Source organism: Bos grunniens, chromosome 3 (genome assembly GCF_055505025.1).
Source record: "Bos grunniens cultivar Pamir isolate PY7600 chromosome 3, Bosgru_T2T1.0, whole genome shotgun sequence".
In the NCBI taxonomy this organism is placed as follows: Eukaryota; Metazoa; Chordata; class Mammalia; order Artiodactyla; family Bovidae; genus Bos; species Bos grunniens.
Genome location: NC_141167.1, coordinates 31,718,600 through 31,746,285, shown reverse-complemented (window position 1 = coordinate 31,746,285; position 27,686 = coordinate 31,718,600). Strand labels below are relative to the sequence as shown.

The 27,686-nt window shown below is 44.8% G+C and overlaps 1 protein-coding gene across 2 annotated transcripts in view; it reads left to right on the top strand.

The window, feature by feature from the left end:
• PLPP3 (phospholipid phosphatase 3) overlaps positions 1-27,686 on the top strand; it is an 89,386-nt gene that overhangs the window by 46,165 nt on the left and 15,535 nt on the right. The window contains exons 3-5 of one of the 2 annotated variants that reach the window (XM_086390179.1): positions 14,699-14,979; positions 15,380-15,437; positions 26,994-27,170. In XM_086390179.1, coding sequence (XP_086246305.1) covers positions 14,699-14,979; positions 15,380-15,437; positions 26,994-27,170 — 516 coding nt within the window. The remainder of the gene's footprint in view (positions 1-14,698; positions 14,980-15,379; positions 15,438-26,993; positions 27,171-27,686) is intronic. The other variant, XM_086390180.1, reaches the window with a different exon arrangement.

Here is a 27,686-nt window from a genome sequence, read left to right as displayed (position 1 = left end):
CTTAATTGCTGACCAGGTCGCTCACACCCAGGGGTAAAGTCTAGACTTATATCCAGATCTTCCCTTAGAGGATGAAGCCCTCACTGCAGGTGCAAAAATGTGCTACCAGCTTGACAAGGTCCAGAATTATTTTGAGCAATGGTAGCCATGTGGGAATTGGGGTGTCGTCTATCTGGGCTGTACTTAGATCACAGCTTTGTTTTAGATGTGTCCATTTAGAGCAGGGGAGGGGACGAGTGAGGGAATCCAGTCTTATAATTTGTAGTTCATACGTTTTCACAGACATCCATTCCACATATCTGCTATTTTCAGTTTTTTCTTTGTCCTTGAACCCCAGCAACATGGGCAAAGGGCTAAGTATCACGTTCACCAAGATAAAAAATTCTCTCTTCTAGATTCTAAGTCATCTTTGTGTTAATCCAATCATGGAAGCTTATCTTTGGCCTATATTAGCAAGCCAAGAAGGGAGAAAGTTAATGGACTTCTCCAGGCCAGAATACCGGAGTGGGTAGCCTTTCCCTTCTCCAGGGGATCTTCCCAACCCAGTTCTCTCACCTTGCAAGCAGATTCTTTACCAGCTGAGTCACCAGGAAAGCCCAAGAATATTGGAGTGGGTAGCCTATCCCTTCTCCGGCAGATCTTCCTGACCCAGGAATTGAACCGGAGTCTCCTGCATTGCAGGTGGATTCTTTACCCTCTGAGCCACCAGGGAAGCCCAATATTAAGAACACTGCAACACTGCATGTAAAATAGGGGCTTAGTGTTCCCATCATTCAAATGGAAAAGCGGAAGCTCAGAGGAGTTCAGTGATATCTCAAAGTCAAAAGCAATTAAAAATTGGGGTTCAAGCCTAAACCTGGTTTATTCCAAAGCCCTCTGTCCATGTTGCTGACTTGATTGTGGACAGGTGGTTGGCTGTCCTATTCAAGTGCTCGGTGGGATAGGCGGTTAGCTACTCTTGCCTTCTCTGCATCAAATATGAACAGCTGATGGTCCACGGAGTGCACTCCATGAAGTTTTTCTTTTGACTTCCCCACTCTGGGGGTGGGTTATAAACTTTGAGACCCCTCTTTGTTTTTTAATAACATCGTAAACCAGGCACACAATCAACAGTTTGACATTGGGGAGGGGGCAGGGAGGCAAGTAGAATTCTTTCCAACCTTTAAAAGAAAAACAGTCCATTTGCAAGCGTGGTAAAGGTGGACAAGGAGCTTTGTGTTCAGAGGCTGAGAAATACAAAATCTAATTTTACTCTCTGCTCCAGAGTTACAGTTGGGGTTGAGTTCTTTAGGAAGAATGGCTTTGCCTGGAAAAAACGTTTGTAATGGAAGGTGAATACTTAACACGGTATCTGGCGCTCAGGTTTGAACAGGTGTTTTGACACTTGGATGCTCAGTTAAATTGAATCCTTTTAGAAGCTGGCTCTAACTCGGGAGCTGTTGAGGTAAGAATATCACATTCACAGGGATGGTCTGTGGTCTCTGCTCTCTTTACGTGCAGTTATTAGTGGCCTGCCTAGTGGGCTCCTCCTGGGCACGGCACCAGGGAGAGAGACCTGGGGCCCCCTGAAGTATGTGAATTAGGTAAATCCCTGGGCTGCCCTGGTGGCTCAGTCAGTAAAGAACCTGCCTACAATGCAGGAGACCCCGGTTCCATCCCTGGGTCAGGAAGAACCCCAGAGAAGGAAATGGCTACCCACTCCAGTATTCTTGCTTGAGAAATTTCCATGGACAGAGAAGCCTGGTGAACTACATACAGTCCATGGGGTCACAAGAGTTGGACGTGATTTAGCAACTAAACCACTGCCACCTGGGTTTTCTAGGCCTCATTTTCCTCATCTGTAAAATGAGAGTACTGTTTGATTTCTCACCTGGGGGGGGACATCCTTAGCTGCAGTGGGCTAGGAGGATCCAGGGTGCTCATGTCGCTTCTTCTGGGTCCTCACTTCTTCCTTCCTCACTAAGAAAAACCTGCTTTGAAGAGCTTGGTTGTGGCTGGCTTCTCTCCTTGTGTCATGTGGAAGTTTTAATTAAAATGCTCCCTGACCTCCCAGATTCCCCTGAAAGAGTCATGCACTGGGCCTTGGCTGTGGGGTGGGATGTTATGGGATGGGCTTCGAGGACATTTCCCCCACCCTCACAGTGCCAGCAGCATAGGTCTGGATGGTGCTTCCCTTTGGTTCTGAGAAAGCTGTCCTTTGTCAGGTGCTACTGTTATGTCCTGGAAACCTGGGGCCGTATTCAAGCCTTTTGCACCCTCCCAACACACACACACATGCACACACGCACACACACACACACACACACACACAGAGTTTTCCGGTGTCTCAGTTTCACATGGGGTTAAAAGTGTGGGCTCTGGTTTACCTCCAAGCTCCTCTGCTATGGAACGTGTAGAAAATTAGTAAGCCTCCTTGCTCTCATCTATGAAATGGAGATACTATGTCTACTTATGAAGGTTTTCCGAAATAAATGAGCTAATATGTGGAAAGCAACTCAGTGCCTGACACAGGCAGTATATTCAGCAAACGTTCACTGTTTTTATTGTGAGTAAACAGCATCAAAAAATGAAGAAGTAAAAAAAATAATGATGAAGTGACTTAGTCAAGACCTTTTACTTGGCAGAAGTAGAATTAGGAAAGGCCCTCCAGCCTTTGGATTCATCACATCTCCCGCTCTTCCCTTGTAGTTTATTCATGAGAACTCAGGTCTCTTGACTCTCGTGCCAATACTCTTTGCAAAAAAACTTTAGCCTCCTGATCCAGCTGCCCCTGCATTTCAGCTGAAGGCGTGAGATGTGGGCTCCTAATGAGGTATGCTCACCCGCTTACCTGTCATTAAGAACCGGAGTAATCATGAACAAGAGGAAAAGCAAAGACCTCGGAGGAAAAGTGAATAATTTCCATTAATACATACGGTCAATTCTGGAAAAGCTATACAACTTGAATTCAACAACAACAACCCTCTCTCCCGTTGTGACTGGCCAGAGAGCCTGGCTGGCTCCATGCAGAATCTGCTTCTGATCAGAGGGCGTGAATGACAGTCAGGGAGGGTGAAGGGGGACCCGGAGCTGGAAATCTAATCAGCCTGCTACTTGCTGCCCTGGCCTCCTCCCGCCAAATGTCAGGTTTGTTTAAAACAACAAGAGAAGCCTTGACTGATCTGGGTGCCCCTGCTCCAGTCTGAACAGTCCCCACAACAAAGGAATGGCACACCAGTGGGGTTTCAAGATGCAAATTTCAGAAGTTATAGACAAAGCAGACACCTTTCTATGGCAGGAGACGTGGAAAAATCGGGTCATTTTGACCTCTTTTTCAGATGTATCTTAGATTTTGAAATTATAGCATAATAGGAATTCCTTCCAAATCCACAAGGCAGTGGTTCCTATCCCTGCCTCCTAAGGGTTTAATGACTCTAGCAGCAGTGAGATTAGGAGCAAAAACAGTAAATATCATCTTTTATCTAGCCTTCTCTCCAATTGCCTTGCACCATGCTGTGCAAAGAATTATGTGCAAAGATTTTAATATGGAAAAAATGCTTAGTATTCCTTTTAAATAAACATGGGCTCAAGTGCTTGCTTTGGTCAGACCCTGAAAGGGGTTTAATAAAGATTCTTAATATCTGGGAGTTGAAGTTTGGTGAGTCATGAGTGAATCCACTTCTCCCTCTGGCCATAAAAATGCTCCTTTTCCTCACATCCCATCCATTTTGAACCTCTGTTATGACATTCCTAACTCGAGAAAAAGCTCAGATTTTGGCTTTGATTGAGGTTCGTGGCCTAAAACTTCTGAGCTTCTTCATTCTGTGACGTGTCCTTCAACTTCTGTCAAGGCATTGACCCCTGTGGAAAAGAACTATACCTACGTTTACTGTAAATTGGTGACAATAGTTCACCAACTGCATAGGCTAGTTCTGGGAGTCAAATCAACTGACGTTATATGTGTCATCAGTGAGAAGTGGCCTTTTCATCTCTATAGTGTTGTACAGTTTACAAAGTGCCCTTCATGTGCACATTCTCTTGTCTGCACTTAGTAGTGATTCTATGATTCTCAGGGGTGGATTGGTATGGCTAAGGGAACTGGAGATCAAGAAATGAAGTGACTTTCCCGTAATTAGTGAGTGGCAGGGCCAGACCAGGAGTCCTCTGATTCTAGGGCAAGGCTTTTTGAAATGAGACCATTGCTGCCTTCTAAAGCCTGCTTCCCTTCCACAATTACTTATTAAGCCCACAGGGCATGGCAGGTGCTGGTGATCCAGGATTGAACCTTCGCCTAACAAGCTGTGTGTTGTCTCTTGTCACTAAACTGCCCGAAGCTGCCCCATCTCTAGCAGACAGATAGCACCTTCAATATATATCACCCTGCAATGCGATTTGTGTCCGTTTTTCATCTCCCTAGCTAGATAATAGGTTCTTGCAAGGCAGAGATCAGATCTTTCCCTCTTGCATGTGGTAGGTGCTTAAATACACACCAAGCCAATGTCGCCTTCTCCAGGAAGCATTCCTTGACTGCCTCCTCCCCCACCTTCCAAAGATCCCAGAGGTCCCTGGGCCCACCTCTGTCTTTGCGGTAACTGTATTGAACTAGCATGTCTGTTTACTTGACTATTCCTGGTGATTCTGCTAGAGTAGGGATTGGTCTGATTTTGATTTTATATTGCAGCATAAGGCACAAACTTGGGTACTCAATATATATGATTGTGAAAATCATAGAGGAGGCCGTACATTTCGAGCAGAAACCGACAAGCATTAGGTCAAAAGATGTTAGAGGACCTAGGCGAGCAGGGACACGTGTCCTGTTTGTCTCCCTAAAATCTGGATGATGGCCTCTGATGCACGTGGGAGCCTGCTCTGTACCACATGCACATTTCTGGCTGGAGAGACAAGAAGAAGAACTTATACCTCCAAAACTTGTTTATTCAGGATCAGGCTTCGGTTTGCCCACATCTGGACTTCATTACTTCCTCCCCACCCCCCATCTCCTTTTATCTGAGAGAGCACTGCCAAGAAAACAAGGTTCCCCAAGACCGCCTCCTCATTAAAGGTTAGTCGAGTCTTCAACTCTGAAAAAAAATGTGAAGTCAGGCTGGCCGAGCGGTGCCTTGGTGGGAGACCCAGTTCCCCCAGTTTACAATCCACTATATCTGTGCAATTACCAAGACCACCAACAGAGAATGATCACGTTAATCCTTCAACTGTGTCATCCCTGATCAGAGGGCTACAGAGTTCTTCAGACCTCCTTACTGCCTGAGGGGGGGGGGGGGGGGAGGGGCCCAATTGCCATGTAACAAACACAGGCACTGAGATTAGGATTTAGATCCCTCCCCGCCTCCCCCCCACCCCACCCCCTCAACACACACACACACTGTAGTAATTTTTCCTTAGTTACTATCATTCTTAGGGATTCAGGACTATTTGGAAAATCTATCTAATATGCTACTGCTGCTAAGTTGCTTCAGTCATGTCCGACTCTGTGCGACCCCAGAGACGGCAGCCCACCAGGCTCCGCCGTCCCTGGGATTCTCCAGGCAAGAACACTGGAGTGGGGTGGCATTTCCTTCTCCAATGCATAAAAGTGAAAAGTGAAAGTGAAGTCGCTCAGTCGTGTCTGACTCTAGCGACCCCATGGACTGCAGCCCACCAGGTTCCTCTGTCGACAGGATTTTCCAGGCAAGAGTACTGGAGTGGGGTGCCATTGCCTTCTCCGATCTAATATGAGGGTGATGATATTCTCCACTTTAAGTGACAATTCTTAGGAGGCTGGGCAATCTGTTCATGTGAGTCAGTGTTAGGGGATGGGATAGAGGATTAGACACCATTGACCCACTATCTAGTGGGCTGGAAACTAATATGCCTTATCTTAAGTCCTCTTCAGCATCTGCAGGGGATAGGTATTATTGACCCCATTTTACTAATGAGGGAGGGTCCTAAGGTTTACAAGGGGAGTGTGGCCAGTGTGAGGTCATTCTGCTTGGTGAACAGGGAGCAGGAATTGATACCCAGGTCTGTCTGGCTTCAAAACCCAGCACAGGAGCTGACATTGAAGACCCACTGTGTGCTTGGGGCTATGCAGAGTGCTCTGTATTTAGTGAGCTAGAAAATCTGTAATTCCTGGTTTTAAAGAGCTCTTTGTATGGAGGAGGACAAAACAACTAGGCCCCTGGGCAGATGATTGCCCAAGACTGACAGTGTGGGATAGTGGGTTTTCCTTTTTTAAAAAACAAATTTTTTGTTTGTTTTAAAATAGATTTTAATTTAGTTCTTACTCTCTTTTTATTTTAATTATTTATTTGTTTTTTGGCCTTGCTGTGCAGCATGTGGGATTTTAGTTCCCCGACCAGGGATTGAACCTGCAGTCCATGCATTGGATGTGCAAAGTCTTAACCACTGGACCACTGGGGAAGTCCCTGGGATAGTGTTGTGTAGGAAGTAGTTGTTCAGAAAGTGAAAGCCTCTCTGAGTGAGACCTTCCTTAGAACATACAGGCAGCTTCTAGGCTTCCCTTTAGCCTAGAAGCTGAGATACAAGACACAGATACTGTCCTTGGAGCTTATGGAACAGGCCAAGTACATGACTGACTGTACCATTAGATCCTCCGGGAGACTAAAGAACTGGTCAGGCAGCTAGAAGATAGGGCAGAGAAGGAGAGTAAGCCCCAGAGAGGTGAGAGTTTCAAGGACAAAACAAGAGAAATGCTGTAAACTAGCAGTCCCCAACCTTTTTGGCACCAGGGACGGGTTTTGTGGAAGTCAATTTTTCCACCCACCAGGGTGTGGGGGGGGAGGGATAGTTTTGGGATGACTTGAGCACAATACATTTATTTTGCACTTTATTTCTATTATTACATCAGCTCTACCTCCGATCATTAGGCATTAGATCCTAGAGGTTGGGGACTTCTGCTGTAGACGGTCTAAGGCAGAAATAAAGTACTGTGGGAGTTGATAGGAAGATCACTGAAGGTTGTTTTCATTGGTGAAGGCTTCATCATCATCATCATCATGCATGGAGCACTCCATTTAATTATCACACCAACCCTTGGGCTCTTGCTACTGCGATCATATTATCTCCCTTTGTACACATAAGGAGTCTGAGAGTCATAGAGCTCAGCTGCCCAAGACTCTTGAGTAAAGGAGCCCTTTAACCTGGTGCACTAGCTGGCATTGAGCTCTACTTTGAAGCAGAGGTGAGACTTTCATCAGAGATCCTGATGTTTCAGACAGAGGGGATGGCTTCACCGAGACTGAAACAATAGGGCCTTTTCAGGAAGTGTAAGCAGACGGACCTGTTCAGCTAGAGAAATAGAGTATAAGGGAGAAGACAAAGATAAGGTAGGAAGAGATGATTGCAAGATTGTGAAACTCCTTGAGTGCTGAGGAGTTTTCACTGTCATTAATAGGCTACAGATTGATGAAAGTATTTTCAGCTCACGTGGCCAACTTTTCAACCAAGGTTAAGGATGCGGTCTGAACTGCCATGGTGGTAATGCAAAGAGAAGAGAGAGAATAGGATGGATATGACATCCCACCTTGCAAACATGGGATGAACAGAACTGGATGACAATGGGGTAAAGGAGAGGGTGTTGTCTAAGATTTCTTGTCTTTGCAGTTCTGTGTTTGGTGGCATCTTGAGTAGGAATAGAGGCAAGAGAAGTGAGGTTTGGGGCAGAAGTTGGAATGAGTGTGACTTGGTCAGGTGGACTTGCTGATAATACTGGTTTGATAACTAGTTGGAAGATTTGGCAGAAGGTTGGAATAAGACTGATGGGGTAAAGGGTGAGCTGAAACTAGAGAGTGAAAGAAATGCCCTTTTGAAGGTCGTTTTCACAGGTGAAGTCACAGAGAAAAGGCAAGGATACAACCCTAGGAAGACTGACATTTATTAACAGCACCCAGAAGAGGAGCCACTGGAAAGAGAAAGGTGTTTGAGAAATAGGAAGAAAGGCACAGTGGTGATATTAAGGATGGTAGGAAATTCAAGGTCAAAGGAGCGAGAAGTGGGCAGTAGGCAATGCTATAGAGAGAACTCTTGCGTGGATAGGCAGAGCTGATCATCTAGGAGACTCACGCCTTTGAGTGCCTGACTAATGTCCATGGGATTCTCCAGGCAAGAATACTGGAGTGGGTTACCATTTCCTTCTCCAGGAGATCTTCCCAACCCAGGGATCGAACCCAGGTCTCCCGCATTGCGGGTAGACACTTTACCATCTGAGCCACCAGGGAAGCTCTTGGAAAATAGACTGCTTCATCTTTCAAAATGCCTCCTTTGTAAAGCTTGAGGGCTTAGGGCGGCCACTGTTGATTTCAACCATAAATAGCTTCTGTGACCTCTCTCTCTGGCTTCTTTGCTGTCCATATTCTAGACCTACCCATAAAGCCTAGAAACTCCACTGGTGGCCTTGGGACAGATTTGGGTGCCCATTGCCTTTCCTGATCTATGAGGCACTGATCTTCTACCAAGAGGTTAAAGACAACTGAGTGGGAGAAGAATGGGAGACTAAATTTCTCATCAGTTATTTCTAGTCACTGAAGATACTGCATTTCATTGTAGTAGATGGAGCAAAGCTCAAAGAAAATAGAGCAACACTTCTGTCTCCATCCTTAGAAGCAGGACTTCGATATGTTACATTTCCCTTTCCCTTACTGAGAAATCAAGTGAGAAAAATGATTCTTCCTTCATTAATCTCCATCATTCAGTGCTTGTTGAATAAATGAATCTCTTCTGGATTGAAAAAAGTTCATTAATTCACAGAGCTGGGATGTGAAGGGCGAGCTTGGTGCTCTGTGGCTGATGGGGATCTGGATGTTCAGGTGCCTGACAGGGTGACATCCTGCCACCTGCTAGGGCTTCTAAGAGAAAGCCAGCTAGATGCCATTGGGCAGAGCATGGAAGGCCCAGGCTGCAGCAAGTGCCCTGCCACTGTCCACTACCTTATCCCCAAGGGTGATGCAGTGGCCTCTCTGGCCTTCATCACACTCATTTATAAAGTGTGGAGAATAATTTAGCAATTCTTAGGGTGTTGTGAGAAGCAGGTAATGCAGTGGATAGGGGAAAGTTTTGTAAGTTGTTACAGACTATGCAGATATTCTCATTGAAGCAGATCAGAGTATTAGGGAAGTTTGTCCTTCGAATTTGGCAGCAGAAGATGAGTTCTCAGACTATGTAAGAGGGATTGTTAGGACTCTGTGCAAAAGCCTTGCTTTTCTTGGGATAATCTATATAGTGGACTGTTACAAATAACACGAACAATGCAGTAGGGTAGCCCTTGCTGCCTGGAATTTAGACTTTCTTTCTGCTTTGTTCCCCTGAAAAAGACATCCTAGGTGAAATGGTCAAAACCCAACATCTCCATACTCATATTTTTCTGGTTCTACCCTGGAGAGGTGGTACTTCCAAATTCTTTAGTGTGATATGTTCTTTTCCAGGGATCTCTTAGAACTATTTTGGAAAAGATGTTTTATACAAGTATAGACATTTCCTGGAGCTATTGCACGTTCCATTTCAGATCATTGCAATAAAGCGAATATTACAATAAAGTGAGTCATGGGTTTTTGGTTTCCCAGGGCATGTAAAAGTTACGTTTACACTAAACTGTAACCTGTTAAGTGTGCAATTGCATTATGTCTAAGAAACAATGTTTATGCCTGAATTAAAAATACTTTATTGCTAAAAAATGACCACTGATCATTGATTGTAACAAATATAATAACAATGAAAAATTAGAAATATTGAAAGTATTACAAATTTCAAAACATAGTACACATAGACATGAAGTGAGCAAATGCTGTCGGGGGTCGGGGCAGGGCGGAATAAAAGCCAATAGACTTGCTTGATACAGGGTGGTCACAAACCTTCAATTTGTAAAAACCAGCAACCACAACAGTATCTGCAAAGTGCAATAAAATGGTATGCCTGTGTTAATTTTTTGTTTCTTTTTTTTCCAAGGGAAGGAAAAAAAAAAACAACCATTATTGTTTGCAGAGCTTTTCCGCTAGGTGCCAGATATTTGATATATCATCTTCTTGATTCCCCTGGCAATCTTGCCAGGTAGATTTTAGTCCTTTTTAAATTTTTAATTTCTTTTTTTCCCTTTAAAATTTTTGTTTTATATTGGAGTATAGTTGATTAACAGTGTTGCATTAGTTTCAGATGTACCGAAAAGTGATCCAGTTATACATATACACATATCAGTTCTTTTTCAAACTCTTTTCTCATTTAGGTTATTACAGAATATTGAGCAGAATTCCTGTTGCTATACAGTAGGTCCTTGTTGGTTGTTTTAAATATAGCAGTGTGTACTTGTCAACATATTACTCTTATTTCATAGACAAGGAGACCTAAGCCCAGAGAGGTGAAGTCACTTCTCTAGGTTCATGGTAAGAGATGGGATATGCAGATCAAGATTTTTCTGGCTCCAAAAGTCAGTGCTTCTTTCATCACTGTGTAATCTCTCCTTTCCAAAATGTCTCTCCTAATGTTTTTCCAAATTTCCTCTCCAGAGCAGCTCAATATTTGTGAATATGTGGGCAGTTGAGCTCTTGTATACCAGAAAAGACAGGAAGAGGAGCTGTCTTAAGAGTTGGAGCCAACTTCCCTCAAACTCAGCCATTCTCTGGCAAGGACTGATTGATCCCTTTCTGTCCCCTCATAGCTTAATTGCAATGCTTTCCCACTTTATTAGTTTCCAGATTTTGTGCCAAGTGCTTTAAAAGGCAGGTAGGGGAGAATTCTCCTCTGCTTGCCTGGCAGCCTGCCATCACCCCCAGAATCTGTTGCTTGCTGTTTCAGAAAGGGATCGACATTGAAGGCATTTTTCTCAGCTGTGAAATTTACATATCACAACTTTGCTGACTGAAGCAGAAATGAGGGCTCCAGGGGCCAGAGTGCGAGTGGGGACAGAGCCTTTGTAGGGGGAGGGGGTGGGAGGGAAGAGCTTATTTTATTACCCGGGAATAAAAACATTGCGAGTAATGAATAAAGTCCGAAAGCAGTAAATCTGGAACTCCAGAGTTAGGTGTGTAACGTGTCGGAGAACAATTTAAGCCTTCGTCTCTTCTGCAGAAGTGAGGTATTTGGGCAGCCCGAATTTCATTAAATGGTCTTTTAAGGGTTAGGATTACAAGAAGCCAAACCTGGCCAGTTCATAATGATGATTTATGGCTGTATTGTCGACTCCCCGACCCTTCTGTACAAGGGGATGGAGAAAATACATAATTTGTTGCTCATTAACTCCAAGATCTGTCAGGGCTGCCCCAGAAGCCATGTGGTCCTGGAGTCATATGTCTGCTAAATGGCTTCAGCCTGATCCTGTCCTTGAAAATACACAGTTGCTATTCTATAGTGGAAATTGTTTTTAATAACAGAAATAATAAAACGATCTTGATGTAGTCTTTTGTGGGTCTTTGAACTTGAGAGTTGGAATATCTGGGCTCTACTTTTAACTGTCAGCTTTCTAGCCTCAAATCCTTCAGATAAGTCACTATTTCTCAGTGCCTTAGTATTCCCACCAATAAACTGGGTATATTGTCCTTACAGGTTGCAGATTAAATGCAACTGTAAGTTGCAAAAGAAATATAAAAGATTGCTAGTATTACTAGAGTTGTTATTGGGAATTTGAGGGGCCATCAGATGTTCTCTTTATATCATTATCTTCCTGTGAGAGGAGGAAGCATTTTACTTAGCAGCTTGCTATTTGCAAAACTGTGGCATTGAAAACTGAAGTTTCAGAATGAAGGATGTGAGAGCTAAAGATTGTCCTTGGGGTGTAACCAAACCCTTTCTCCCTGAGATGACTGAAGCAGAGAGGTGACTCCCCTGGGATTAATCAACCATAACATGATGTAAGAGATGCTGATCTGCAGTGGGAACCCACGTGTTCTTCTTCAGTATCAAATTGGAATCACACCCAAGACATGCCCATTTAGAAACAGTTTCTTAATCTGTTTCAGTGGATGGTTCAAGGAACTCAGAAGCCATCCTAGGGCAGGAATTACGCATGGGGTCTTGATTCTGTTCTTGGCTTGTGTCATCTCACAAGTACGTTTCCTTTCCTGCTGCTTATTATCTTTGCTTTGATGAGAGGCTACTGCTGAAGGGAGCACAGGAAAGCTGGGAATAAATGTCACTGCAGTTATGAAGGAATTAATCACGGAGTCTAGTGCCTTCATTTTGCAAATGGAGAAGCTGACTTGTCCCAGATCACTCAGTGAGTAGGGACTCGAACTCTGGCCCCTTGACTCCTAGTTTAGTGCCTCTCCCCCCATGTCTAAAGTCAAGTGAGCATGATTTATAAAAAAAGAAGAAGAAGGAAGAGAGAACGTGATGGTGGTAATAAACATCTGGAACATGTTAGCCCATAAGGTTACACAGGGTAAAAGTATAAACAGGTTCAAAAGGGGAATTAGACCATGAATGGTAGGAAAGAATGCTGGGTGGAGAATTAGAACACCTGGGTCTAATCTTTAGATGTGAGTTAATTTGAACTTCAGTTTCTCCCATATATAATGGACCCTTTCATTTATGACTAGCTAGGCTTCTCAGATTTTAATCTCTGCAGCATGTTGTCAGAGGACTCTTGGTAATGTTTAGAGGACATTTCCAATTTTGCAATAAAAACAACCGTGTGGACCACCATCTTGCTCCTTCATTCACTGATTCATTCAGCTGATAGTCCTGCTGCTCTCCCAGAGAATGGCTAAGCCAGGATGCCAGACGGGGCTGGCCATTGACCATCTCTCTAAGGGAATCATATGATCTCGGAAATTCAATATGATCCAGGAAACCAAAGGGTGGCACTGAGAAATCACCAGCATTTATAAACACAGGATCACTGTATAAATGTTAGCAGCACTGGTAGCTGTTCTCACGACTGCACCTGCTTGCCCCTGGGCCCAGCTGGCATTTCATGGCCATCCTCCCCTCCAGACTTGGGAGCCCTGGACTTGGATCAGACGCCCAGCCTGGATGCCTTCCCCAGCTAAAAAAGAATGAGGGAAGACCATGAGAAGAGTGCCCGGATGTGTCAGTCTATTGCTTCCCTTGTGGCTGTGAACATGCTCTCTGTTCCCTGAAAGGGCAAGTGTGGCTCATCAGCCTTCCCTGTGAGGAAGTGTGAAAGGGACTTTGTGGTGAGTGATGAGTTGAACATCGTTGTCCCGGCACTGTGGTTGTGACCAGGAAGTGGCCAGGGCTGTGCTGTGGAGTTAAGTCAAGGACAGCAGGCTGAGGGGTGGTGTATCACCAGCGCAGAACTTATCCTCAGCTGTGTAGGCATTTAAGGTGTCTACCTTACAGAGAGTCAGCTGACCCGCTTCCCTGCCCCAAGCCCCCACCATTCTTTACCTGCATGTAGAATCAGGCAGCTTCAGTTAAAGTGCTTTTCCTCTCTGAGTCTCAGTCTGTCTCCTGGTAGTTGAGGGGGTGTCATAAAGTATATAAAAAATAAATACTGACATGCTGTTCATAATCAATAGTTGCTGGCTCTTTTTTTTTTTTTCTTTTTAAAGAAGTTATGAATCTCCCTCCCCTAAACATTAAAGAGTAGACACAGTGGGATGGAGGAAGGATATGAAAACCCAGACTTGCTCACTGTCTTTCAGGATGGAGGAGACAATGCAGGCACCCTTGGGAATTCACAAACTCTGAAGGGCCTTGTGTAAAAGTTTCTTGGTTTGTAGGCCGGTACTCTTCTCATCACGCCCTACTTCTTAAGAGTAAAATGAAAGAATCCCTTTCTGTGACCCAGGGCATTTCCAGCACTTGCCACGTTTCTGACTACCTCTGTAGAGGCTCAAGTTATTTTAGACGGACACCAGGTAGGTGACAGAGCCTGGATTCAAACCCAAAACCAAGTCAGGGAGCATTCACCCTTTCCCGAAGAAACCTCAGCCAGGGCCCAGTGTGGTACAGGCAAAGGCCCTGTGTAGGGTTTGATCGTGGTTGGTGATTCGTGACCCCCAGTCCTAGAATCTGGAGATTTGCTCAGACCCTCTGACATCTTGCCATGCTGTGCTGAGTCGCTTCAGGTGTGTGCAACTCTGTGCAAGCCTATGGACTATAGCCCTGGCTCCTCTGTCCATGGGATTCTCCAGGTGAGGATACTGGAGTGGGCTGCCATTTTCTTCTCCAGGGGATCTTCACAACCCAGGGATCGAACCCATGCCTCTTATGTCTCCTGCATTGGCAGTCTGGTTCTTTACCACTAGCGCCACCAGGGCCACCCTTAATCATGATTTTGGTTCCTCGATAGCTAAGTCCTTATTTGTCTCCCTCTTTGGTAATGTGTGTGTGTGTGTGTGTGTGTGTATCAGTTTGGCCAAAAAGTTTATTCAGGTTTTTCCATAATGGAAAAACCCTGTTTGGCCAACCCAATACACACACACACACAGAGATATCTATATCTTAATATATATATTATATATTTACATATGACCGTATTTGATTACATATATTTCTTCCTACAAAGGTCCTATATGACCATGTACGACTTTTTATATAAGGAAAAAATGATTGTGTTAGTATTTCAATCTTTTCTCCCGTGCACATTGGTGTCTTATATACTTCTTGAATAGAAAATTGGGATTTTTCTAGATTATAACCTATAGCTATGTACTGAATATCTTCTTATGTCACTGAATATCCTTACAGCCTCACTTTTGTTGATGGATCCTGATGCCGCCTCACTTCCCTCTCCGTTGTCTTTCAGATCATCACAGGGGAATTCTACCGCATCTATTACCTGAAGGAGAAGTCCCGCTCGACGATTCAGAATCCCTACGTGGCAGCCCTCTACAAGCAGGTGGGCTGCTTCCTCTTCGGCTGCGCCATCAGCCAGTCCTTCACAGACATTGCCAAGGTCTCCATAGGGCGCCTGCGTCCTCACTTCTTGAATGTCTGCAACCCTGATTTCAGTCAAATCAACTGCTCTGTGGGCTATATTCAAAACTACAGATGCAGAGGCGAAGACAGCAAAGTCCAGGAAGCCAGGTGAGACTCCACCCCCGTGGCACTGGGTGCACGCCTTTGCTGCAGGCAGATCAGTGAGTACTTACTTAGTACCACGCTCAGTGCTGGGGCCCTGATTCAGATGGACGAATAAGGCAAAGTCCCCATTCCTAAGGAACTCATGGTCAAATAGCTGACAGATGGTAAAAACAATTACAGTGGAGCTTTGTAAGTCCGTTCATTCATCTGTTTTTTCTTTCATTTATTTGTTCATTCACGGGTGCTTGCTACGTCCTGGGCAAGGTGTCCAAAGCACGACCACGGATGCAGCAATGAGCAAGTGCTACTCCGAGGGTCACAGTCCCGGGAGGGAAGACAGACAGACCAGCATGTAGTGGGGGTATGAATATGGCCCTTACACAGCCATCTCTTGCTCTTGCAGGAAGTCCTTCTTCTCTGGCCATGCCTCCTTCTCCATGTACACTATGCTGTATTTGGTGGTAAGTACTTTGTCTCTGATTCCAATGAAGTCCAACCCCAGCTTAAATCTCATCTGTACATACAGCCCTTGTAATGGTTAGGGGCAGACTTCACTGAGGAATCTTTGAAAAAGAGGTTGGCTAGAAGAATTAGTTTCTATTCTGAGCCCTGCCACTGCGTTAGCAGAAGTCATTTCACTTTCCAGATTTTTCCCGTTTTTCAAATAAAAATAATATTTACCATGGCTGCTTGATAAGGATTGAGCACCCATTTTGGAATGATTAAGTGATAAAGACACTTGTATAACATTTTGTGGTAACAAGCACCATTTTCTGAAAATCCATTAACTCAGTTGATCCTTCCAGGGACTTTGTTATAAGTAATATTATCACTACTGTGGGAAAGGATCACTAAATAAGGTTCAGACAATTCAAGCAAAGTGCCAAAATTCACATAGACACCAGAACTATCGCTCAAGTCCATGCCTTCTGATCAAATTCCTCATAATGTTCTCCATGCCGTGTCCTCCTCCATCGTCTTCTGATTTAGGCTTTAACTGTCATTATCTGCCTGCAGACTGATTTTGAGTTTTGCAGAATCCTTCTGCATCCATGAGCACAGGTGACCTCGTAATAATAGAGTGAAGTAGGAAATCCTCAGCCCCAGTGCTCAGACCTAGAGACCAAGGCCCAGAGAGGATCACAGTGTGTTGGAGGGCCTTCAGCTAGTGGTGGACCCGTCTGAGGCCCCATGTTGGCCTTGCCATGGCCATGCTTCCTGGAGATGCTGGGACGGTTGGTGCAGGTGAAGCGCCCTACTCCCCTCCGGCTGCCACAGAGACAGACAGCTGCTGGTCTGTTTCTGTTTGTCAGTTAAATATGGTCCCCCTGCCTTTCCTCTCCCCTTGAACTGAGGTTCCTATGCCAAGGCACTTCCTGCTTTTGGCTGCTTTGATGGAGTTCAGAGTGAGAAGGCGCTGAGAGGTCAGACATAGCTCAGAGGAGCATAAAGTTGTTTGGAAAAAGAGCATTTTGCTTTCGTATTTAAAAAACATAATTAAGAGTTGGAAGAAACAACAGAGAGGTTTTTTTGTTTTGTTTTTTCCCCCCAGTCCTTTCCAAGTCTGGAGGCCTCCAGGCTTCCCGTTACCTAGGATACAGAGCTACAAGGTGGGCCCCAACCTCTAAAAGCATTAAACAAGGATTTTTAAAATTCATGGATAGCACTTCCCACCATACTTTATTTTTTTGTTGTTTTTTTTTCTGCTTTGCTCTGAGGAAGGACAGTTTAACGATGATATTTCATTTCCTACTGCATTTGTATTTTACCCAGGTCTGGAAGCAATTTTACAAAATGTAATTTCACTGTTTTGTAAAGTACAGGTGCTGACAGGTTTCTGGTGCCTTCTGTGTGCCAGGCACTGTGTCGTGCTCATGCTATGACTCTGAGAGTCTCTCAGTAAGCCAGCGAGATGTGTTTTGTGTTCAGTTTCAGACACAGAAACAAACAAATCTGAATTTAAGAGGCAGGAAAGGTACTTGAAGGCTGGTCTTCATGACCCGAGCCTTGTTGTATGTTCTTTTCATGGTGCTATGTGATAAAAAAAATCAAACCTCTGCAGGATAAACTTAAGATACAAGCTCCAGCCCTAATCCCAATGTCACTTGAAGGCGACCTGCTTTTCTCAGATCTGCTCTAATGGGTGAGATGCCGCCTTACCCCCACTGCCCATCACCTCCTGGCAGCTATGATTATAGCAAGAGTGCTCTACGGGGGTGTTGGGTAAGGCGTGGATTGTGACTCAGTGTTTATTTACATCTTCAAGGGAGGAAAAAACTATAATGGCTAGAAAGAAAGAGAGAGGAAGAAAGAAAAGAACCTCTTTAATTCTTCATCTCTGCAGCATATTTTGACACACTCTTTGGAGCACCTGCACACACACATTCACAATTCACAGGCACCCACATATACAATGTGCAAACACAGGGCTCTCTTTTTAGCTCTAAGATTATCTTGTCTTAAAATAACCTCTGAAAGTAAGAGCTGAGAAGTGGGGAGGACAGTGTCCTTCACCATGGCTCCTTTTTATGTGATGTTACACAGAAATCTCAACCCTTTGAAAGTCCAATTTGCAAAGCCTTCAAAGGAAGTTTGAAGAACACTTTGCTGCCTGTCTGGGGAAGTAGAAGATACTGCAGTCCATCAGAGAAGCTCCTCCCGCAGCTTTTATGTTGAGCTTCAGATTCTGGCAGCCCCCAGAGCCCTGTGGGATTTTGTTCAGGCAACCTGGGCTCCAGCTTCCTTGGAGCCTTAGGAATATTCCCATTTGGACTGGCTGAGTATGGCATTGCCAGTGTTTGCCTTTAGAGTCAAACAGACCTGGGAGATTCTGGACATGCTAATTACTAGCTGTGGAACTGTGAGTTGGTTTCTTAGGTTTCGAACCTCCGTGTACTCTTCTGTCAAGTGGAGACAATCATGTCTGTTTTTGGAAGTTGGTGCCACTTTTCTTCTCTAGGCTCTGCTTTCACCAGCTACCAAATGTCAGAGTGGAATTAGATGGTGTCTACTGTCTAATTGATTTCTCAGTCCCTTGTGGTTGTTTTTAAAAGAAGTTTGGATTAGGTGTTGAAAGGGAAGATGGAAAGCAGGCAGAGACAATTTTGTCCCGATTTCCATGGAGTTCAGAGAGCGGCAGACCAGAACACCAGCCATCCCTTTGCCAGGCTGCCATCTAGAGCTTCCCATGGCTTTGGAGGGTGCTCTGTATTAGGTTTTGATTTGTAAAATGGATAGCTTGGAAAAACCATAGCTCCAAATACCAAATTATCTCTGGGTACAGAAGCTTAAGGATGAGGTTAAGGCTTGCCAGAGATTAATGCAGATACAAATCAGAGAAATCCCACAGCATATATAAACCTAAATGGTGCTCTCTACCCTTGAGCCCTGGTCTAAACTCCAGAGGACCACATCTGGATTGGCCCTGAACCTCCATGGTCAGGGACTGAGGATGACCTGGCTATCTGGATAAAATGCCAACAGAGTTGGGGGAGGGAAGGGGGCACCAATTCACATAGCATATCTGGAATTACCTCTGTTGTACCAGGCATGCTGCTGCCTTCTGGGGCTACTAGATTAATCAGCCCTGGGCCCTGCCCTCAAGGAACTCACCTATGCTTTCAACATTCATCATTCAGCACCAGTTTAGTGAGGAATTGCTTCCCAGGTGGAGCTAGTGGTAAAGAACCAGGCTGCCAATCCAGGAGACATAAGAGATGCAGGTTTGATCCCTGGGTCAGAAAGTTTCCTTAGAGGAGGAAATGGCAACCCACTCCAGTATTCTTGCCTGGAGAATCCAATTGACAGAGAAGCCTGTTGGGGCTACAGTTTATGGAGTCACAAAGAATCGGACATGACTGAAGCAACTTAGCATACGCACATGCAAGCCCCAGGCTAGAGGTGGGAACGTAGTGACGGGCAGGGCATGGTCATGGCCCTCAGGGAGTTCAGTCTAGAGGAGCAGATGGACAATGACGATAGGCTGGTCCATGATGCAGGAGGGACAGGGGTCTATAGTTTATTATGGAAACTCGCTAAACTGCAGAGGCGGGTAGAAGCCAAAGAGGGTGTCCTGTAGGGTAGTCTCTTGATGGTGGGAGGTTAGAAGGACATGAGGACAGTGGTATGGGGTCTGCACATGTTCACTTGAGCATGGCTTTGATGGCTGATAGGAAGTAGACCATGGAAGGTACACTGAGAGCTGAGAAGACCCCGTGAGCATCAGCCCTGGCTCCTCCTTCTGTTGCTCAGATCAGGCAACAGCAAGTTCAAGTGAGGCCTTTCCTGGACTGCTGAGTTCCTCTCCCAGGAATCTGCACCTTGCCCTTCCACTTCCTCGGGACACTGTCAGAGAAGCCTTTCCTGGCTGTCCCATCTTATGCTCCCTAGCTTCCTTTGCAGCCTTATTTTTCCCCCCAGTTTCTCACCATCTGAAACAGGCTTTGTGTATCTCCACTAGATATATTACAAGCTTTGTGGAGTAGAGGATTTTGTCTTTTGATTTATTGCAGTCTCTCACTTCCCCAAAAACTGTCTGACAATTAAGAATGCAACAAATGCTTGATGAATGAATGAACGAATGGACCCAAGTAGTGTCTGACAGTTAAGTATGCAGTGAATGTTAGATGAATGGATGGATGGATGACTCCTGTATCTTCTGACACTTCCAGGCCATTCTGCTTTCCATTCCAATCAAAATTTTGTTCACCTCCTCATCACTGACTTATAGATCATGAAGGGCCCATGTGATGTAGGGAAGGACTTTGCTGCCTCTGAAGTATTTACCTGTGGGCTCTTCACTGTGGTACCCATGAGAATTGGTGTCAGAGGGTTTGTTGGGTACCAAGGAAACAGGGAAGTGGCTATGCTCTGACAGCCATGTTCTCCATCCTGTGGTTCTTAGTCATTGAGGTTTTGTTCAACATGTTTAGAATCCCAGAGCAGTGGGGTCTGGTATGTCCACGAGACATGCCCACAGATCCTGGGAGTGTCTGGTGAAACCCCTGCCAGGAACAAGATTGTTGTTTCCACAGGGGAATAAAGAAACCACTGGACCAGATGTTTTTCCTCTTCTTCCTCTCTGCTTCATCCATCAATCCAGCATTTTCTGAGTACATGTTCTGTGCCAACAGCTGGGGACACCAAGAGAGCTCACATTTTGTGAGGAAAGCTTGAAAAGTAAATAGTTGCAAAGCAGCTGGCTGAGTTCTCTGATTGGGGTGGACTGAGGGTTTGGAGGTCAGAGGAGAGGGCTCTGAGGCATGCTGAGTCAATTCACAGGCTCTGCTGAACTTAAGATCAGGTCAGAGACTCCTCTACTCTAGCTCTTACGAAAGCTATACATCTGTGTTTTCAGACATGCACACTTAAGAGGTGTGACAGGTGAGCTAGAGGAGCCTGAAGTTCTAAATGTCCCATTCAGTTTGTCCTTTAGTCCATGACACCTGTGTAGTCCCCTCAGATTGCTTCTCCAGAGACAGAAATCCAATACAGAAGACCAATACTTGGCTTGCAGAGCACTCATTCCCTAAGGAAAGCCAGGTGGTTCTGTGGTTAGAGCATGGACCTGTAAGAGGCCGCTCTTACTCAGTGTCAATCATGATCCACTGTTACCTTGAGCAGGTGGCATGGCCTCTTTGGCCTTGATCTCTTCAACTGTAAAATGGGCACAATGGTGTCTACCTACCAGGATGGTTGTAAAAATTATAGGGAATGTAATTTAAGGCCCCTTGCTCAGTGTCTAAATGCTGAGCAAACTGGTAATTTCTTTTTCTCCCCCTGATAGTGACAGAGAGCAAGACCTCTTTCCTTCTCAAGGAGGAGAAAAGTCAACTAATAACTCCTCTTTGTCCTGAATATAGTTGAATAACTTCCCAGTTCTGTACCATGTAGACTCACCAGCTCTGTGAACCAGAGTCAAGTATGAGCTATGGAGGAGATGGGAGAAGGGAGAAAGTTTCTCCCTGTGGATGTCAGCGATCTAGACAGACTTCCAGGAAGAGAGTGGGCAGGGACAGAGGAAGGACAAAAGCCTCCTTCTCACGCCTAGCAGAGAGCTCCCAAGAGCAATGGAAATGAAGCCAGAGGACAGTACAGACCTGTTTCACCCGTATGCAAATCATGTAATGAAACACAAATGACTTAGCAAGAAGCAGTGAGACTCACCCAGGTCTGACTTGCTGCTTCAGCCCCGAGCCAGCCTGAACTCAGCCAGACTTTTCTAAGGAGGTTTTGTTGGAATTCCACAGGACCACAGTTTGGAAGCTCGGACCAGAAAGAAGAGAGCTCCATTTCTGGAGTGAGTTCTGTGTGCTGGGGACTTTTCCTGTACATTGGGGTCGGGGGCAGATATATACTTTTCTACTGTATTTTCCATATCTACAATCAGCAGTTTTATTTTAGCAATTGGAAGAACAATCTTAGCCCCAGAAAAAGATGGAAAGATTATATTCTTTTGTGTGTGTGTGAAGGAATTTGTTTTATTCGTGTCTGTGTCTTTCACAGAGTTTTGGACAGAACTGATGCTTACAACATTTTTTTAAGTGAAAAAAAAAAAATGTCCTTATGTTACATATGGGAAAGCAGAAATTCAGAGAAGCGGAGTGCTTTGTCCAGGTCAGACAGCTGGTATGTAGCAAAAAAAAGATTCAAATCCAGTTGTTCTGTTTGCAAGTTAGGCACTTTCTGTGGCATCACACTGATGCCCAGGAAGTGGGTTCTCTGAGCCCAGAGGCCTTAACACCGTTGGGGAAATAAAGACAGAGAACTCAGGACCTTGGGGTTGCTGACCCGCAGGAGAGGTCAAGCTGATTTAGGCTTTCTGGTTTTGTCCAGTTCTGCTCACCTCTTTCTAAATCACCCTTTTCAGGGAGCCTGGGACTTCGCTGAAGCCCCTGCAGGAGTTTTAATTCTTGGAAAGGCTCCATGCTCTTTGGCCCATAACAGGGGATTACATCCTTGTGGCCGGGATGTTTGACTCTGTCTCCTGGATAAGGGCTACCTGCCCCTATGGAGTATGGAGCCTCCTGACCCACATGGCATTCCCAGGTCAGATTTCCCAAGGAGCAGGGCACTCCAGAATGTACTCACGGATTCTGAGGGGGCCTGAGCCTCTGGTCCTGGAATGAGTGGCTCATATGAACTGGGCTCTGAACTGGCAAAATCCAATCCATTCAGCACTTAGATTGGGATGGGATAGAGGGTGTTATCAGATTCTTTGATCAACCTCAAAGCCTGCTGCCCTCAGCTGACTTCTCATTTCTGAAGTAGTCACTGGGCTAAAGGTCATTGCACAATCTTTTTCTTTAGTGATTCACTTATTTTGGTGAAATCAACTACAGTCATTTGAGTCAGTCTCATCTATCAAGGCGAATGGGTGGTGTTGATTTCTAAAGAATGCCTTCAGTCCCTGTCTTCTGCCAGGCAGGGTCCTGTGATGTCTCATTTGATGCTGGCAACCCTGAGAGGAAGATCCTGTCCTTCCTGTTTCACGGAGAAGGAGACTGAGGCTTAGAGAAGTTAGTAAGGGACTGAAATAGGGGCCTGTGATGCTAAGTCATGTCTGACTCTCTTGTGACCCCATGAACTGTAGCCCGCCAGGCTCCTTTGTCCTTGGCATTTCTGGAGTGAGTTGCCGTTTCCTTCTCCAGAAATCAGGGTAATCTCACCCCAGAATTCACTTAATTACTGCTGTGCCCCAGCTGCGGACACCAGGCTTGATCCTGAGATCTCGAGACATTTCTCAATAAAGGTACTAGTTACCAGTGGATGTAGGGGAACAAGCTTCCATCTGCCCACTAATTCCATGTCTGTGTGTGTGTATGCTCAGTTATGTCCAACTCTTTGCAATCCCAGGGACTGTAGCCCACCAGGTTCCTCTGTTCATGGAATTTTCTAGGCAATAATACTGGAATGGGCTGCCATTTCCTTCCCAAGGGGATCTTCCCGACCCAGGGATTGAACCAATGTCTCCTGCATTGACAGGCAGATTCTTTACCAACTGCCCCACCTGGGACTGCCTCCCAAAGGGACTCTAGCCCCATGGTGGCCCCCTCCTCCTTCCTAAGCACTCCCTTCCTGAAGCTATTCTGACGACACGTCTCTTCCTCCCTCCTTAAGCTCCTCTCACATATTTGTTCTTTTCTTGTATTAAGCTCTAGCCTTCAGTATCTGAGTCGGTGGATGGGGAGATGTGTGCCTTGTCCAGCTGGGAAACCTGCCCTTCCTCTGCTCCATCTCCGTCTCCAGGGCCGGTGACTTAAAGGCTACATGGAGAAGGGCAGGGAGACTTGGAAGATTTTGAACAATCATTTTCTGAGGACCTATAGATTTTTAAGTTGAGAGAAATGAGAAAATCTTGAGGTTATCAGGTCCAAATTAAGGAAAAGAAAAGTGGTTACAGAGTAAAATCATCTGTTTCTTGGAGCAGTACCTGGTGCCAGGCATTTATCACCAATCTGTGCTACAGCCTATAAGGCAGTTGTTAAATTTATTTTACATGGGAGAAAAGTGAGGCTCAGTGAGGTTTATCTGATGAAAACCTGTGCCATTTCAGCTACCCTGTTCCCCCTTCATCCCTGTTCCTTGCCAAGACTGGCTGGAGGAAGGCTGGACCATGGTGGTCACGCTGGATATGGACTAGTCCTTCTTCCCTGAACTCGCCGTTGTCTTAAGGACCAGATTGAGTTGGGGCTACCAACATCATTCCCATTCTCACTCTCAAAAGAAAGAGATTCCTTTGACTCATGATTGCAGAATCTGCTGTTTGTTGGGTTATTTCACTAGAAATGAGGGAATGGCCTTCGACCTGCACATTATTTTAGGGGGGGTACTGAGTCTCTTACTTAAAAATAATTTGATTTTTTCACCATGGCTAACAGTAATATTTCCTGGTTGGGATTCAATAGATAGATACTCTATAAAAATAATAAGTCTTATAAGTGATAAAAATAAGGATTTAGTATTTATCAACCTTTTTTTTTCTTTTTTTTTAAAAATATAAATTCATTTATTTTAATTGGAGGCTAATTACTTTACAATATTGTATTGGTTTTCAACCTTTTTTAAAAAAAGACCTTTGGAATGTTCCATGAAGTATGGTTTGGGAAAGAAAGACTTACCTAAATAGAGGCCACATTCCTTTGACATGCAACCTCCGTCATGAATTGCCCCTGCTTGCCTCTGTAGCCCTGTTTCTCACACCCTGACTCCCTCACACCCCCACTGGTCGTATATACACTTTTCTGTTATTACTGAACCTCCAGAAGTTCTTTGCAGCTCTGACTGTTGGCTTCTAAGCCACTGAGCTGCCTAGGATACACACTTCTCAATACATCCCCTTCAGTTTAGCTCAGTTCAGTCGCTCAGTCATTTCTGAATCTTTGTGATCCCATGAATTACAGCATGCCAGGCCTCCCTGTCCATGACCAACTCCCAGAGTTCACTCAAACTCACGCCCATCGAGTTGGTGATGCCATCCAGCCATCTCATCCTCTGTTGTCCCCTTTTCCTCCTGCCCCCAATCCCTCCCAGCATCAGGGTCTTTTCCAGTGAGTCAACTCTTAGCATGAGGTGGTGGCCAAAGTACTGGAATTTCAGCTTTAGCATCATTCCTTCCAAAGAACACCCAGGGCTGATCTCCTTTAGAATGGACTAGTTGGATCTCCTTGCAGTCCAAGGGATTCTCAAGAGTCTTCTCCAACACCACAGTTCAAAAGCATCAATTCTTCAGCACTCAGCCTTCTTCACAGTCCAACTCTCACATCCATACATGACCTCAGGAAAAACCATAGCCTTGACTAGATGGACTTTTGTTGGCAAAGTAATGTCTCTGCTTTTAATACTTATGTATCTTTAGGATTCAAATCAAGTATGCCTACCCCTTAGTAACTGACCCTGGTACCCCAGCTTCTTTCATAGGTCTATAAAATCCATAAGTGCACTTAAACCTGTTTGCATATATTCATCTATATTTCATATATTGCCTCTCGTAGGGGAGGAATGATAACTTCTCATTTCTGTGTGCTTAGCACTTAGCATAGTGCCTGGCTTATGTACGGATCTATTTGTGTGTGTGTATGTGAGTGTATTTACTTATTTGACCTTTTAGGTTAATTTGATAATAATTTTTTAAAGTTTTTTCTCTAAACCTTTTTAGGATGTTCCTAGGAATCTGATCAAATTTACGTATTATCTTTTGAGTTTGTAAGTTGAGGGTTCTTATAAATGAGTGTTCTTAAAAATAAAAATTCTGTCTATTCAAATTGTCTTCCATGTCCTTTGTTTCATCCTGGCTCTATGCAGTTCTTGGTGAGCTAACTTCTACTTATATCATCAGCTGGGCTATTATGATGATTTTACCTCTTCTTTTAGATTTAAAAAAATTTTTTAAATTGGCATATAATTGCTTTACTTCTTTTTGATATTTAATGGGGTGTTTTTAATATTTGAAAAATGACTGGGTTTTATCACTTGCTTAGCAGCCAACAACATCAGTACACTGTCTTTTTAAATTTTTTGTCTGTTGTTCTTAGATTTCCCCAAAATATATTTATGTAATTTCATAATGATTATAAAGTTGCCTGCTGTTTTCCAGGTCTGGGTTTTTTGAAATTGTCTTCCAAGTAGTTGAGGAGTCAGTTTTAGGCATTCTTTCTACATGGGCAAGAATGATTCTGGAATCTTCCACCCTTCTGTCTCTCAGGTTTGCTGCTGGCTTTTCTTTCCTGACCACCCCGAGGAAGGTGTCCATTTGTCTCAGGAAGGGCAGAGTCACTCCCTTGCCGCTGCCCCAGGTCTATCTTTAGGCCGCCGGCCCGCCCCTCCACGCTCCTCCCCTTTCTCTGGTCTCCCAGCGCCTTTCTTTGATTTGTGTCGGAAGTTCCCCTTCGTCCTCTTGCCTCTTCCCCTTCATTTCCCAAGTTCCCACAGGAACCTGAGAAGTAGGTTGTGCCCAGAGGTTAGAACGGAAACTGCAGCAAGATAACTTCAAGGGACAATACCCAGTTGACGTCATTGCAACTTCTTTGCCTCGGCCAGAGTGGCTTTTTTTCTTCCATTTTCCTTCAGGTTACTCTTCTACCCCACCCAGTCCAGTCTCTGTCAACCTCTGTTTGAACGATCTCGTGCATTGTTTGGTTGGTTTATGTGTTTCCTCGTGTTGTGATGCAAAATCCATAGTTCCAGGTGGTGACTTAGAAATTGTTCTTTGTTAGAGTTGCTTTCATTTGAATCAGAAGCATTGCCTTGTGATTGTCATAATAACCTCCCCTGATCAGCATGCATGAGTTTCCATGATGCTTCTTAGAGGTGGGAAGTGAAGGAATTGTATAGCCATAATCTCTAGGAAAATACACAAATGCATGGAATGAACTGTCACTGAATATAAAAAAGAAACTGTTATGAACCCTGGTTGCTGCTGCTACTGCTGCTAAGTCGCTTCAGTCATGTCCGACTCTATGTGACCCCATAGGCAGAAGCCCACCAGGCTCCCCATCCCTGGGATTCTCCAGGCAAGAACACTGGAGTGGGTTGCCATTTCCTTCTCCAATGCATGAAAGTGAAAAGTGAAAGGGAAGTCGCTCAGTTGTGTCCGACTCTTAGCGACCCCATGGACTACAGCCTACCAGGCTCCTCCATCCATGGGATTTTCCAGGCAAGAGTACTGGAGTGGGGTGCCATTACCTTCTCCATGAACCCTGGTTAGTATTCTTTAATTGGTTTCAATCAAAAAATGAGAAAAGGAAACTCCCATTTATGGAATGTCAGGCAGCGTGCTAAGGCCATTCTCTTGGATTTTTTTTCTTCAATTCTCTCTAGCTTAGCTCCCTAGAAAAGCTCCATTTTTCCTAGTTTTTAGTAGAGGAACTAAGGCTTAAGTTAAAAAATGGGCTTGAGGTCAAGTCCAATTTGAATGCTCTTTCTTGCAGATGATTCCATGCATGGGAATTGACCTGGGATTAGAATGCAGGTGAGCGGTCAGTCACTCAGTGTTTGTTCTTTCTGTCTCCTCCCTCCAGCTGTACCTGCAGGCCCGATTCACTTGGCGAGGGGCCCGCCTGCTCCGGCCCCTTCTGCAGTTCACCCTGATCATGATGGCCTTTTACACAGGACTGTCCCGTGTGTCTGACCACAAGCACCATCCCAGCGATGTCCTGGCAGGATTTGCTCAAGGAGCCCTGGTGGCATGCTGCATAGTAAGTAGCCTCTGGTCCTCAGCACATGAGCAAGGTCCTGAACAACTTGCTCATTAAATGTTTTTGGTTCAGTGATCAGAGCCAGGGCACTCTCAATCTTCTTCTCTGCCTGGTGTCCAGGGAGCCACCCTGCCCCAGGACCTCTTTCAATGAACTGAGGATAATTCCTGCTTCTTTCCAACCTGGAAGTTTTATTTTATTTTTAAATTTTTATTGAGTTATAACTTACCTTCCATACAATTCACTTGCTTTACTTGCATAATTCAATGCTTCTTGGTATATTTACAGAGTTGTATAACTATTGCCACAGGCATAGGATTTTTTCACCACAAGGCATGTGGGATCTTATCTCCCCAACATAAAGGGGGATCTTATGCCCCCTACATTGGAAACATGGAGTCTTAACCTGTGGACTTCCAGGGAAGTCCCCATGGAAGTTTTAATCCACCAGACTCTATAAATCCTCTTCTCCAGAAGGGTTAGGCTCATAGTTGCTATTGCAAGATATCTTAGATA